Source organism: Lutjanus erythropterus, chromosome 15, assembly GCF_056507025.1.
Source record: "Lutjanus erythropterus isolate fLutEry1 chromosome 15, fLutEry1.hap2, whole genome shotgun sequence".
In the NCBI taxonomy this organism is placed as follows: Eukaryota; Metazoa; Chordata; class Actinopteri; order Lutjaniformes; family Lutjanidae; genus Lutjanus; species Lutjanus erythropterus.
The window spans coordinates 30,197,108-30,212,112 of record NC_139331.1 but is presented as its reverse complement, the minus strand read 5'-3'; the positions used below and the strand labels follow the sequence as shown (position 1 = coordinate 30,212,112).

General features: G+C 40.2%; 1 protein-coding gene across 2 annotated transcripts in view; it reads left to right on the top strand.

Annotated features, from left to right (window-relative positions):
- afdna (afadin, adherens junction formation factor a) overlaps positions 1–15,005 on the top strand; it is a 123,404-nt gene that overhangs the window by 28,329 nt on the left and 80,070 nt on the right. For both annotated transcript variants that reach the window (XM_084737951.1, XM_084737952.1), the window contains exons 2-5: positions 9,066–9,261; positions 9,415–9,527; positions 10,771–10,928; positions 11,163–11,323. In XM_084737951.1, coding sequence (XP_084594077.1) covers positions 9,066–9,261; positions 9,415–9,527; positions 10,771–10,928; positions 11,163–11,323 — 628 coding nt within the window. The remainder of the gene's footprint in view (positions 1–9,065; positions 9,262–9,414; positions 9,528–10,770; positions 10,929–11,162; positions 11,324–15,005) is intronic.

The following is a 15,005-nucleotide window of genomic DNA, read 5'->3' as shown; positions in this document are numbered from 1 at the left end:
TCACTTGCAATTTTTAAAAACAGCACATTTGTAATAAGAATTCATTTCGATTATATTTTATTAAACTATTGGAAATATGTGCAAACTGGAAAGTACCAACAGTAGCCACTAGTAGCCGCAGCAACAGCAGCCTGCCGTCTCCCCGACTCCTCCGTCGGGTGGAATCGAGTTACGGCTTCTCATGTTTGTTGTGTTGCCAAAGTATTTTATTTTAGCTCGACACAGCTTACATATAACGTGGCTCTTGTCCAGTTCGCTTCCGCCGTCGACGTTGTAGAAGCCGAAGTGTTTCCACACGGCTGCTTTTAAATTAGAAGGAGCTGTTCGGACCTCATGGCGAGGTGGCTGCCGGTCGGCCATGTTTGTTTTCCGCTGTGCGCGTGTCGCTCCAGGTGCGCGTCCCAAAGTGTCCCGGCGATGACGCGTACCGCGCTTCTTAGTTCCACATTATTTAGAAGCTTCTGTATCACTTTAATTAACAGATTTAAATAATCGAAATTTGGACGTTTGTGAATCGATTCAGATTCGTCCACGTCCGAATCGAGATGCATCTAAGAATCGGAAATTTCCCCCACCCCTAATGGAGAGTATGTAGAGGGTGGAGATGGTGACTGATAACTGTAAAGTGGTGACTGTGTGATGAAGCAAAGTGCTCTTTACAGGTTACAGGTTTATCATAAAACTGATTATGCCAGGATTAAATTAAGTGTGTAAATCAGCAGAATTTGGTTGTTCACAGTGCAACATCTATGTGGTGCTTTTAGAGCATCAACTTTGTGTCTCAGCTGGGAAGATATTCAGTAGCAGTGTATAACTCTGCATTTTGAAATTGCCTTTGTACAGTTGTTTGAACAGTCATAAATAGCGACATGGACAAAACACAATTGAAAACTCCCTGTTTGCCAAAATATGTAATGCTTCTGATGAGGATGCATCAACACAGGTGCACACAGAGCAAAAGATGAACATTAGAAAGGCTGTAACATAACATGCTGATAAGCGGTTTGAGGTCAGTGCTCCTCCTCAGGCAGCATTTTATTTGTCCTGTCTGCACACCTGAAGCTTTAATAAATGTTTTCTCTTTTGGCAAGCAAGCAGCTTCCAGTGGTCTTCATGTTCCTCTCTGATCCTCTTTTCCTCTCTGTATTTGACAGAGGCTAGATACCTTGCCTCAACATTAGAGATGTACTGATTCAGTCCAGATGCAATTCTGTTATCTACTGATACTATACTGATTATTGATGACGATGATGATTATTATTTTATTGTTAGTGGTAGTAGTAGGAACAACAGCAGCAGCAGCACTAGTACTAGTAGTAAGATTACATGAGGCTGAAACTAAACTTCAGTATGGAAAGCTTGAGCAGTTTGTGTAATGTAGCTTGTATGATGGCATTCTTCAACCATTGTAGGGCACCGTAGGATTTTGGCTTGTGACATTCACATGTGCATCTGATAGGCTAAGAGATGGCCCTCATGTCCAATGATGCATTACTTAGAATTTAAGCTTGCTATTTTATGTTCCAAAATGCAGATGTTACTGTTTTGTGCTTGTCCTTGTGTTACACTATAAGTGAGGTGGCTTGGTCATTTCTTCACTCCAGCTGTTTCGTGACAAAGTATTTTGAAATGCAATCTCCTTATATTACATGTGAATGTAGAATAGATGTGAGAAGCGCTATTTAACTCTCAGTTCACGCTGCTTAGTGAATTGTTTATGAATAGAAAACGTGGCGTTGTGCAGTTTAGATTTAAATGTGGATTGGTGTCGCAAATCTGATACCTGATGAATGCCTCTTCTTCAATATTGGATCAAACAACACATTTTATTGTGATCAGCTCAAGCCTCACCTGTGTCATAATCCTGCTGTTAAATCAGCACCTCTATATGCCACATCTGTCAGGTAGATGGATTATTTTGGAGAAGCACTCACTAACCTGGAGTTAAACACACTCTGAGAGAAATTAACCATTAAATTCATTAAGTGTTTGTTTACGGCTTAATAATTAATACTAAATACAGGGACTTCAAGTAAAGGATCCTCATTTTGTGTTTGTTTATGTCACTGATAATCCAGAAACGCATTTATGTGTCAAAGGAAAGTGCCTGTATTGGTAGAACAGCAGATCTTGGTTTGTATTTTATCTGTAACTTATTCTCTGCTCACTCTGTTCAAAGTTACCAAAAAAAATTTAAAGAAATCAAAAATAAAGCTGTGCTTTCATGAAAACATCAGCTCAGGAATGCCAGATGTAAATCCAAACCCAACCCAAACAGCTCATCTTTAAAAGTGCATGCTGTGTGAGAGATAACCCGGACCCATCATGGTCTCTGACTAACACCTCAGAGTCAAAGGTCTTTTCAGAGAGAGGTCGAAGGTCACGTCTGTGTTCGTATGAGAAAGTGAGTTAGCTTCACTCTCTGGCTGTAAAAACCAGATCCCACCTGGTGCCTGTCTCTCATATGTGTGTTTTTAAGTCTGTGTGTGTTTCAGGAAGGTCGGAGTGGTGGATTAAACTTTGAGCAGCTTGTAGTTTTCCTGTCTGTAAACCAGCAAAGTCATTTCAGACAGAGGTGTGTTTCATTGCACCAAACCAAAAGTCCAATGAAAATTACAGACCTATTTAAATACTTACTTTCATCATCACCTCTTCCTGGGTTTCAAAAGGATCATTTCATGCCTCTTAACAAAGGAATGTCAGTATGTAAACTGACACAGGAGGTTGTCATATCATTAGTAGTAGTATTCACCTTTTATACTACTGTAGCTGATACTGGATTTTGAGCATGATGCAATATTTATAATTTAAGACTTTGCTAAAAATATAGCAGCCAGTAGTCTTTTATGAGGATCCCTTAAAGTTGTATTTTAAAGTGTTGTGACTAAAAGTGCTCTCAATGGGATATTTATGAGAATGGAGACACAGTTTCTTAACCACCTCAAACATGTATTTTGCATTTATGTGCTACAATTTCTTGTCATTTATTGCCATTTACACAGATGCAGTTAATTTTTATGAGCACAGTTACATTCAGGAACATTACCTTTATCCCTCGAGATGTTTAATGCCACCCCAGAGGATGACAAATTTTGTTTGTTGTGCGAGCTTGGTGAATTTGAGAGTGAGGTTCATATTTTGTTTTGCTGTCCTTGTGACTATGAGTACTTGACGGATGTACTTTTTACTAAAATTTCCTCTATTTATGTTGAATTTTTTGGCTGGATGCATATGAGAAACTTGAGTTGTACTTTAGAAAGGAAACCTTTTTGTAGCGGATTTTATTTGCCAAGCTTGGGAGAGAAGGCAAGAATTATGTTTAAGACGGAGTTGAAAAAAAATTACCTTATATTTATATTGAAAGGAAGCAGTTTGAAACAGTATTTTTTGGTGTCTTGTAAGCCCATGAGGGGCACTTTGTGTGCATGAAATGAAAATAAAAGAAGATCCATCCATCAATCTACATTAAAGCTACTGTAAGGAACTTTCATATTGTGTAAAAACTCCTTGTAGTAGCTTCAAGCTAATGTTGTCTGATATATTGCCCCCGACTTTCTTGGATTAAATGCTTTTGTATTGGGTGCTGTCAAAGAAAAAAATCACAGAAACTGTTATTAGAAGATGCCAACATTGGCCACGTTGAATGGATAATCAGCTTCCCGCTAATATCTACAGTGTTTCCCCCAACAGCTTGAACAAACAAACTTAAAGAAACAAACACACACTTTCTCCCTCCCTGGTCTCCATCAGGGTTTATCTAACTGATAACAGCTATCTACAGTGTTGCCCTACTTTGTGTGTGTGTGTCATAAATAGTCCTGTCTCACAAGTTTAGTCACAGGTATCACTCACACATCTTTGCTCTCTCTCTCTTGCTGTATGTGTGTGAGTGTGTGAATTCCTTGGCTCATGTCTGCCACTGTATCTCGGATGTTTGATACACACAGTAACTACACGTGAGTTAATTAACCTCATGCTTGGAGGCAGAGGTGTGCACACACACTACATGTCATCCTACTACATGAACACATTCCCACAGTGACAGAAGTATTTCAACATCAAAGACTTCCCTGACTGGAAATATGTGGTATATGTGTGTTTGACAGACAGTGTGTAGCAGGTCTTATCCGGGCTGTTGTTCTGTGACATACTGCTGCATTAGCATTTTGTGCCTGCCCGTGTGCTGTTTGCGAAATAAAAAAAGCTGGTGGGGATTATTAGAACGAAAGCTGCCGAAAGGATAAACTGAACAGTTTGTTCTTGTTTTGCCCTCACATTTTACATTTTGCAATTTTGAGCATTTAGCTGACACCCTCAAATAAGCTTTAAATATGTGAGCTGAGTTCGAGGTCAGGATTGTGTCCTTAAAATCCAAATGAATTTGTCCTTTGTCCCTTCTCTTGTCTTTCTTTATTTCTTGATGTCTTCTAGTGAAAGATTTTTTTTAAACTATTTTTCATTTGTGCTTTGAAGCTAACATCAATTAAAAATAAATCCCTCAGCCTTAAAGCCAAGGTTGCTGGGTTTTGCATAAAACTTTATAGACAAGTCACACCCTTTACAATCACATTTGTTATTGTGTTTTTCCTGTGTCGTATTCATCCAGATATGCTGTGAAGTCCTCATGCTCGTGGTTATTGTTGTTAATTGTTAGTCCATAAACAAGGAATACAAGACTGAACAACATTTCCCATGATTCACCATGCTGCCTTTGAAGTTTGACAGTGCGTTTAGAATGTAGTTGAAAGATTAATAACAATAATAAATAACAGATTTAAATAACAGATTTAGCAAATCTAATGTACCTCTTCAGGGAAGATACTGTACTTAAAGTTAGCATAAATATTACAATCAATGTTAATGTTATATAACATTTATTTAGCTGAAGCTGTAAGATTGACAATAAATGCATTCAGCCTTGGTCATCAAATATATTGCATATTTTCAAATCCTACATTTTCCAACAGCAGTTAAACGTTTTATTATTAAGCTTTATTCGCACAGGACTATTATTACCTGGGGAAATCTAGCAATGTGTAATTATTGTGGACATTGTCTGTGATGTTAATCCTGTGCAAATCTCCCATGTCTGTTATTTGTAAAAGAAAATCACTGCAAACTACCCAGTATATTTCACAGACAGAGGTCCTGTGATTATATTAGTCCCATGTGCTTCATGACAGTTTTCTGACGTCAGACATGTGAACAAGTATGAATTTGATTGTGGCTCAACTATGTATTTGTGCTTGTGGCAGACTCACAGTTGAAATCTCACCTCCTGTTCTGGCTGAAGAATAAACAACCCGTGTTGTTTTCTCATTCGGACTTGTTTAACTTCTTCTGTTTTTTTCACTGCAAAATTTTACTGAAGCAAACGGTTGCACCGTGTCAGTGTCTGCTTTGTTTACATTGGCTTCCACAAGACCACATGAAATCACACTTCCTTCAAGATCTGTTAATATAATAATATAATAATTCCTGGCTGTAACCTGGAGCACCTTTGGAGGAAATGTAAAAGTTACTTAATAGTGTTTTATTATGAACATCCAATTTAATTTTACATTAAAGAAAAGTTACAAAAATGTTTGTGTATCCTGTCAATTATAGTTCTTACACTGAAAATCAGAATTCGAATTGTCAGGTCAGACCCTTGGTGTAAGACTGCATCGCTGCCATGAGCATGGTAGTGTGGGTGTGGACCACGACCTGCAGGCATGGGTCTGTAGGACTGTACTGAGGCCTGGTGGTCTGGGGGAGTATGGCTGGTGTTGATCTGGACTTGAACTACATGTGGTTGTACTTGTCTCTTCCCAGTGACCAAAAGGGGACTGTGGTTGTACTGGGCAGTGTGTTAATTATCCACTGCTGGCTCTTCGCTGGTCTTTGTTTGAACCCAAGTGGACTAGTGTCTCCACAGTAACAGTTACCAACGGTTACGCAAGCTTGACAACGGCAACCCTCAGTGACCCACATTCCAGCAGTAAATCACAACACACACACACACACATTCCCGGCTCCACCCTTGCCTATCGAAACTCTGCTCAGTGTTTCCACTCTGCCCGAGTGTGTCTCTATCACACATGGGAAGGGGGAGATAAGACGAGAGGAGGAGATAATGGGTGAGAAAGATGGGGAGAGAAGACAATTTTGTCTTTCATGTAAAGAAAAGATATGCAAAAAGAAAATAAACAGTCTCTCCATCTTTTTCATACTCTTTCTGTCCCCTTTTATAAATCAGCCAGTCTTCACATCCTCTTACCATCCTCCCTGAAGTGTCTGAGGGTATGTATGCGAGATGGACAGACTCTAACAGTGTAATATTGATTTAGTTTGAATCTTTGCCTCAAATCACCCTCCTCCCACTCTGTCGTTGGTTACACACATACACTCTCAATCTGACACCTTAGAAAGTCGTTCGACCAGTTGTCTACCCTTCTTAAATTCGGCTAAGGTGTCTCTTTAAAATTCAAATTCAAAATTGCTTTGTTGGCATCCTGACAGGAGAAATATCTACGCTGTAGAAAAACTACGGTCAGGGTTTTCCCCCCCAGCCGTTCTTGAAGTCACAACATCCTTCTCAAACATCATGAACACTGAAACACTGCTCAAATAGTACCTCTGAGAACTTTAAGGGAAACGGGCACATCAGCCATTTTGTTTATAAAACAATCACAGAACCATCAGTTACAGTCATAGTTTAAAATCCCTTCAGGGGATGGACACAATAACGTGAAAACATTCAATACAATAATTCTGCTATGTAGACTGCTTTCAGGCCTATAATGTTTAGGGTTGTCCGTCGCGGTGATGAAATTTCCCCTGTGGTTATTTAAGTTGGCCCAACAGCACGGTATGCAGTAATAGCACCAGTTTTTGTTTGTTCTTTGCAAATTACTTCATAATAAATGATGTAATTTGGCACAGTAACATGAAATGTAACGTTATCTGTGGCTCTCACCTCAGTGCCCAGTTGGCAGCTTCATGGTCTGAGCAAGCTAGCAACTGGATACTACTCATAATCAAACATTTCAAATTAATTCCTGCAGTTGCACCATTCCTGCACCATGTCTTTTTTCAATCATAGCTGTTTTGTTACCTTAAGGGCATGTCTGTCAATTAAAGTTACATACACCAGCACCACACACACCAGCAAAGAGGATCATAGAGCAGATTTGTTTGTTTGCACTGCAGTATAAACTTTCACAAAAAGCAGCATGAAAAACAGTTACCAACATCCAACCCTCTCCTGTTGTTTTTTAGTTGACTTCAAATGAGGCTTAACATTCGGTTTCTCTTGACTGTCCCTCAGTATTACCACATGATTAAAGTTCAAAAGGTAATATATGAAATAAACACCAAAACAACATAAAACATGGCAAAATATACACTTTAAAGTTTGAAATTGGACTATAGACAGCTGGTATTGATCCATCATTGAGCTTGTATTGCTTGTCGAGAAATATTTTTATTTAATTGCATAGCAGCTTTTTAAAATACAGGTTGTGGTGTTTGTATTGCCTCATCTTGTCACTGTGCTTCAGTTAACTGGACACATTTGCTTCAATATTACTAGTAGTTGAATGTCCAGTTTGACTTGACTGGAGTCATTGGGTTTGCTTTAGCTTTGTTTTTGCTGTGTGCGACATGATATCCTTTGTACATTGTGATATTGGAGGAAACGCACATAATAGCTCTCTAATGTCTGCAAGTTCCTATGCAGATCTAAGGCTCTCTAAGACCTTCTTAGTGGCAGTTAAAATGAAATATGAGGCGAGTTTCACTGCCGTGTCAGCAGCACTGTGTTACATACGATTATAGCAGGACCGGTTGTGTATATCTTCAAGACATTCTTGTCCTATAGTAGACTCTCTGCGGAGAGAAATGTCAATATGTAGGTAATAAATTTGTACCTACACACACATACAGTGTAGATAGCCTCAGGTGTCCATTTCAGCCTGCTGCTTTCACATCCAGCATTGGCAGTTGCTGTGTTGGAGCCTGTGCATTGTGTGTGTATTTATGTAAGAGAATGAGAGAGATTTCCGTAGACCAGCACCATGAGATGAGATGGATAAGAAAGCTAAAACACAATAAATGGTAACGCTTTATTTTACAGCTCAGGAAGTAAGGAAGTTTCCTGGAAAGAACTGTGTCATTTGGTATTAAAGCAGCTGCAGGGAACTTGAACATTTAGTTGATTTTGGAGGCTCCTGGTGTATTTTTCCACCACCATGACCACAAAATATATTGTCAAAATTATCTAGATAAAAATCTCCTCTGGCTTTTTAACCAGCTAATGTACTACTCACTGTAATGTTGCCTGAAAAGGAAAGTCGAGGAAAATCCGACCTGGTAGCAGACATTAAGAATACTTACATAGAAATAACCAATCCTCTCTCTGATGGTCTCACTTGCTTGTTTAGGTTATACAGAGCCATCAGTCTTATAGTGAGACTGTTTTGTAAAGTGAGACCAGTTAAAAACTCCTTGAAGTACATTTAATTATAGAAAAAATATAGGAATTTCCTTGAAATAAAAGCTGCTTTTAAACCCAAGTAAATGGAAATAATTTGAAGATTATGAATTGAAAAACCTATAATTAATATTAAAAACAAAAGTTCTTTCCATGAAAAGTCTTGAAAATGTCTCTTTTTAAGTAATACTGTTATTGAAGGCGGCGTGCAGCGGCTGGTGTGTGGTTTGGTAGGCGGGTCTGTGAATGACTGAACAACCTGCTGACACGCTCCACTTACTGGCACTCAGCCAGTGTCGGTGCGTCTCTCCTCTCGTGACACTCGAGGCTGCTGAAGAGTCACCTGACTGCACAGTCCTGCATTGATAATGACTTCAATGTAAACAAAAAAGACTGAAATGTGTTTGAATCAGTTGACTTGAAATAAATAAGCTGTTTTCATTTTTGCCAAATATATTAACAGTAAATTGATTATGGTTTGAAAACACTTATATACTGAATATAGTCTATATTTCTGCAGCTAAATCACCCTCCTCCAGTTTCTATAAGAAACAGATTATTGAGTCTCTGTCTTGCTCTGTGTCTTAAACAGGACTTGGAGTTCCATGGCGTGATGAGGTTCTACTTCCAGGACCGGGTTGCCGGTAACTTTGCCACCAAGTGCATCAGAGTGTCCAGCACAGCGACAACACAGGACGTCATTGAGACGTTAGCTGAGAAGTTCAGACCGGACATGAGGATGCTCTCCTCGCCAAAATACTCCCTGTATGAGGTCCATGTCAGTGGCGGTGAGTCCCCCCATACACTATCACGGAGGGAGTGGGCTTGACCTACACAACCAAGTCAAAAATAATCTTCAGAAATGAATTCGTGTTTCAGTGTTTGGAATAATAATAATCTGATATAGTTGAAGAACTGGTGTATCTGTGTTTGTGTGATAGAAGAGCGTCAGCTGGACCTGGACGAGAAGCCTCTTGTTGTTCAGCTGAACTGGAACAAAGACGACAGAGAAGGACGCTTTGTCCTGAAGAACGAGAACGACATCCTTCCCAAGGTCAGCTGCTCTGTCTGATGTTGTCTCTTAACCTGTCTGAGTGTCAACCAGTCGGTTTACTAGTGAGCTGACTCATCCATCCATCCTTTCATTCACCTGTGGAGAGAAACAACCTCAGGTTTCAAATGAAACCATTTTGCAATACAGTTATATCGTAAGAAATGCATTGCAGAAGAAGGAGACTGAAACAGACTGAATGTAGCACCATGGATTCAGTAGTCCAGAATGTAATGTGTGGATTTAAATACGTTATGATGATTAACTATACAGTAATACAAGTAATGGTAGTACAAATTAATATTTTGCCCTTATTTTCATCTGTGGTCAAGGCCTGGAATAAGGTTATTTTTAGGGCAAGACCACTTGAGCCTTTTGGTGTGTGCGCGTGTGTGTGTGTGTGTGTGTGTGTGTGTGTGTGTGTGTGTGTGTGTGTGTGTGTGTGTGTGTGTGTGTGTGTGTGTGTGTGTGTGTGAGTGAGTGTGAGTGAAGGTTTTTTTTTTTTGGAGCTTTTTTTTCCCCTTTTACCAAAGTAACTACCTGGGAGCAACCTGTCAAATGTGCCTTTGTTTGACGTTTGTTGTTGCCAGCACTAGGCTGCAATATCCTTGTAAACTTTAAAACACTTGCATATGAATATTTACACTGTACAGTGTTTAGCTGCTTGTGCTTGTCACATAATTTTAATTGTTAGCTTATGTTAGCTAGTGGGTTAGCTATTAATGTTGCATGTATTGGGGGAATGTACAAAATCTTGTGCTACTGTTGTAAAGCACTAGAGGAGATATTGGGAAACGTGAGTGTATTCATTTGTTGCGTTGCATGTAGTTTTAAATGAAGAAATCTACAACGTTCTTTTCAGCGTGCCACGGACAGTTCAAAACAGGGAATGGCACGGTAGCTGTATTGGGTAGCTAATTTTAAAGGGGCATCAGGGCCACAGTCCAGGGCATCCACAGCCCTCGCCGTGATTTAATATCTGCCCTGGAGAGCTCTCAATAAGCCTTTGATTATATGGAGAACATCACTAACTGAAATGGAAATGAATAAATAAGGTTTAAAACTAAATGAAACCCCTTCATAACACTTGATGACTGAATGAGGAAAAGATGATCAAGGACAGACTTTCTTCAGTTAGTTCATTTATTTCTTCATTCAGAAATGTGTATGTGATTACAAACTGTATTTAGCTTCTCCTTATAGTCCCTTAAAGGGCCCCCTTGACTCTTCTTCCTCTCTTTACCAGAAGAGTCAGAGTAATGGCCCAGAGAAGGAGAAGGATGGAGTAATCCAGAACTTCAAGAGGACTTTGTCCAAGAAAGAGAAGAAGAAGGAAAAGAAGAGGGAGAAAGAGTTCGCCCGCATCCCCGATGGAGACGAACAGGCGCTCAGCCGGGAAGACGGGTAACACTCTCACACTCACAGTCATCCATCTTACTGTCCTGCCCTTACATCCTCTCAGTCCTTGGAGAGGATCTTGTTTTTTTCATGCCAAGAAAAGCACAGAAGGCTCAGGAAAAGGAAAGAATAGTGATTTAAACTTTGACCTTTCTGTTCCTCCATCTGTCTTCAGTTTTTTTTTTCTACTTATTGTGTCTTCTCCTCGTGTCATTCGTCATTCCTTATTTTGCGGTTTAGGGAAAACAGTCGCCTGGCCGCAGAGGTTTACAAGGACATGCCTGAGACCAGCTTTACTAGGACAATCTCCAACCCAGAGGTGGTGATGAAAAGGAGACGCCAGCAGAAACTGGAAAAACGCATGCAGGAGTTCATGAGCAGTGATGGGAGGCCCGACTCAGGTACTTCAACTGTTGATTCTAATGAATTCAATGCATCTTTTTTACTAGTATATCCAGACTCTTTTCTGCCACACTAAGCTTGAGCGCTGATCATCCAGTCATGCATAGGTTTGTCATATACGTCTCATAGTTGTGGTTGTCAGAGTGTTGAGGCGTAGATCCAGATCAAGTGTTTTGAAGTTTTTATTTTATTTCCCATCCTAATTTTAAAGAAGTTAAAGTTTTAAACCTCCAAGACTTTTCCTACAGCTGGTTGTTTGTTCAGATGCAGCTCCTGGGCTGGCAGGGCTGTAGTTAAGGCAGTAATGAAGAGCTTCATGGCTTCTTTAGAAGAGCTCCAGAGTTTCTCTACAGAGATCAGAGGACCTGTTTTAAGGCTAACAATTTCTGCAACACTCAGACCTTTGTGTTACAGTTGCTAGACAGAAGCAGCTGCTGAGTAGAAGACATATGTCTGCAAAGTTCTTGGCAAGGAGCACTGAAGCAGTCCGAGCTAAACAGGAATAAGATTATTTTGATAGATGAGGCAAAAATTTAAGCCTTTGGCCTGATGAAACCGCCTGGTTCCAGACCTTTGTAGTAGATTCTGTGTTGTTGCTTACTTGGACATTTCTGTCTGGTGTCTAACTTTAAATGAGTTCATTCTGCTGTGAGACCTCAAGCTGCCTTTATGAAAACAATAAAATATGGCCTTGTGTAGCTAACAATACATCATGTTTTAACATGCAACTAATGAACCAGTTAACTAGGGCAATATTTAGGCTTCCATACACACTATAAAAGTGCACAGGCTTCTCAAAACACATGGACTCACCCAACCAATGTTATTATAATGCTGGAGAAGAAGTTTTTCAAGACACGTTGGGTAGTTGGTTCTTCTTAGGGGTAACAGTGAGACTTCATGGCTAAAAAGCCTCTCCACAGGCGCACTGAATGAGGCTGGAGGATTGACTAGAAGAAAGGCTTTTTTGATCATGGAGAATTTGTTCAATACATCCATCTCGAGACCCCAAAAAAGTCACTTTCAGAGTCTTTTGCAGTGACAATTGCAGATTTGGGCACAGTAATGTCTCACCTTTGGTTGTTTGGGCAGCCTGAGTCCCATTTAGTCTGTTTCACTTTCCTTAACAAAAATTGGCCAGGAGCAGCCCAGAGTCTGAGCTGGGTTAGCGTGGCTCCTGTCTCCACTCACCTCCTCGGCTGATCTGCCGCGATGTTTCACCAATGATTTCATGTTTTACCAATGAAAAAAATTATTAAAAGAGAAAAGTAGCGAAGTTTGAAGGAGCTGCTGACCACTGCATTTTCATGTGTAGCTCTTGCCATAGTTTATCAACTGAAAATGACATCAGAAATGAACATGTCACTCTGTTGAATGGATGATGAGAAATGAAATGGTAATTCAGTCTTATTATTACTAATAGATGAGCACTAAACCTTGCTAAACAGGTATAGATATATAGGAACACCTCTCAGCAGTAGGGGCTGAGACACTGATCAGACTGATAATAAATGGAGCCTACTATAAAAACCTGCTCCTGGAGTAAATATGACATCATGAAGATACTCACCTTTCTGAATGACAACAACCCAAATCACACAACCAAAGATGGAGCTGGATTGGCTTCAGAACAAGTCTCAATGTCTTTGTGTGGCTTAAGGCAAACCTGACGTGAACCCCAGAGAAAATCTGCAGAGCGACCTGAAAATCAGAGTTCACTGCCGCTCCTTATCAAGTGTGACAGAGCTTGAGAAATCTGCAAGGAGGGTTAGAAGAAACAGCTGGTAAAGGTGATCTGCAGCTGTAATCACTACCAGTAGGGCTTCAGCAAAGTAGAGAGGAAAGTAGATAAGGAAATTACATAGTCGCATTTTTTATTTGTGATAAAATAGTCACATGTAACATGTATTTCACTGTGCATCACTGATCATTCTACATCATGTTTACATCAGCTGGTCCTCAGAAGGCCATATGTTGTGGGAGAGTCTCACGCTGACATGTTTACACACACACAAGAAGACATACAAACATGTTTGAGTAAATGACACAAACATGCTGGCTGGTTCGGTGTGTGACTCAGGCATTACCTAATCACTCGGCCAGACAGACAGATGGACCACTGAACCAACTCTAAAAACAGCTTTAACCACTGTCCACATACGGTAGAGACACACACACACACACACACACACACACACACACACACACACACACACACACACACACACACACACACGATGGGACAGGATGGCTTGTGGTTAGACAATGACGTTGTCCCAGCAGAAAGTGCTATTTTAAACGAGCTCATTTTATGTAATGCTTCTGAAAAAATCCTGTTTGCTTTGCAGAAGACTCCCTTGTGGGATTTACGAAGGTGATCATTTCTAGCTGACACATCACGGTCACACAGCTATGTGTGCCTCCAGATGAAAGCCTGGGACATTTTATGAGCGCACAGTCAGTCCCCTCCATCTACTGGTTTCTACTGTTTTTCAAGGAAAATGTAATCCAACACTTCAGGTTTCTAAATCATGAACAAAACTGTCATCTATATACTGTATAAACCCCAGTTACAAAAAATTAAGGTACTGTAAAACTTAAATAAACCATAACTTAGTAGTAGAAAGACAGTTTAGTTAGTGTTTGCGAACTGAAGACACTAATTGTTGAAGTTTTGAATGTAAAAATCATTCCCATATATGACTTGAGGTGCTCAACAGTCCAGGCTCTCTGCTGTTGTATTTTACGCTTCACAATGCACCACACATTTTCAATGGGAGAGCGATCTGGACTCCAGACAGGTTAGTCTAGTACCTGAACTCTTTTGCTACAGAGCCACACTGTTGTTACACATGCAGAATGTATCTTGGCATTGTCTAACTGAAATAAGCAGGGACGTCCCTAAAAAGACGTTGTCGGCAGATGTTGATGGCAGCATGTGTTGCTCTTAAATCTGTATGTACCTTTCAGCATTAATGGGGCCTTCACAGATGTGACAGTTAGCCATGATGCTGTGAGCACAGATCCTGTCTTTTCAACTTTTCATTTGAAACAGACTGGATGGTCCTTTTCCTGTTTAGGCCAGAGGACAAGACACATGTTGTCTTTGTACTGAATTGAATGCAAGTAGAAAAGTATTTGCGAATCATTGTATTCTGTTTTTATTTACGTTTTACACAATGTTCCCGCTTCTTTCATAAAGCGTTCTGTACATGTAATACATTGATGTCAGTGTCCCTGTAGAGAAAAATGTTGGCGATCAGTGTTCAGGTAATGCAGGTCAGATTCAAGGTTTTACTGTCATCTTAAGAACTAATCATCACCATTATTTTGATTGACATGGATAGTGCTCGAGCTAAGGAAGACTTAGATTAGACTTGAGCCAGGTGTCACCACAGGAACTTTCCCCAGGAGGGAGAAACCTTTGGATGAACCCGCTGTTTCCCCACCAAAGGGACCGGGGTTTAAATTAAGTTACAGACACATTACCTCTGAGAGAAATCCTGCCTGGTGAATAGTACTTTTCAAATGTACAGAAACTTCAGGGTCGGGACTAGCAACCAGTTCGACCAGTTGCAGATGGTTGCCCTCCATAGAGTCGGCTCAGCTCGAGGTTTCTGACTGTTAAAAGGAAGTTTTTTTTCCTTGGTACTGTCGCCGTAATGCTTGCTCTTGGTGGGA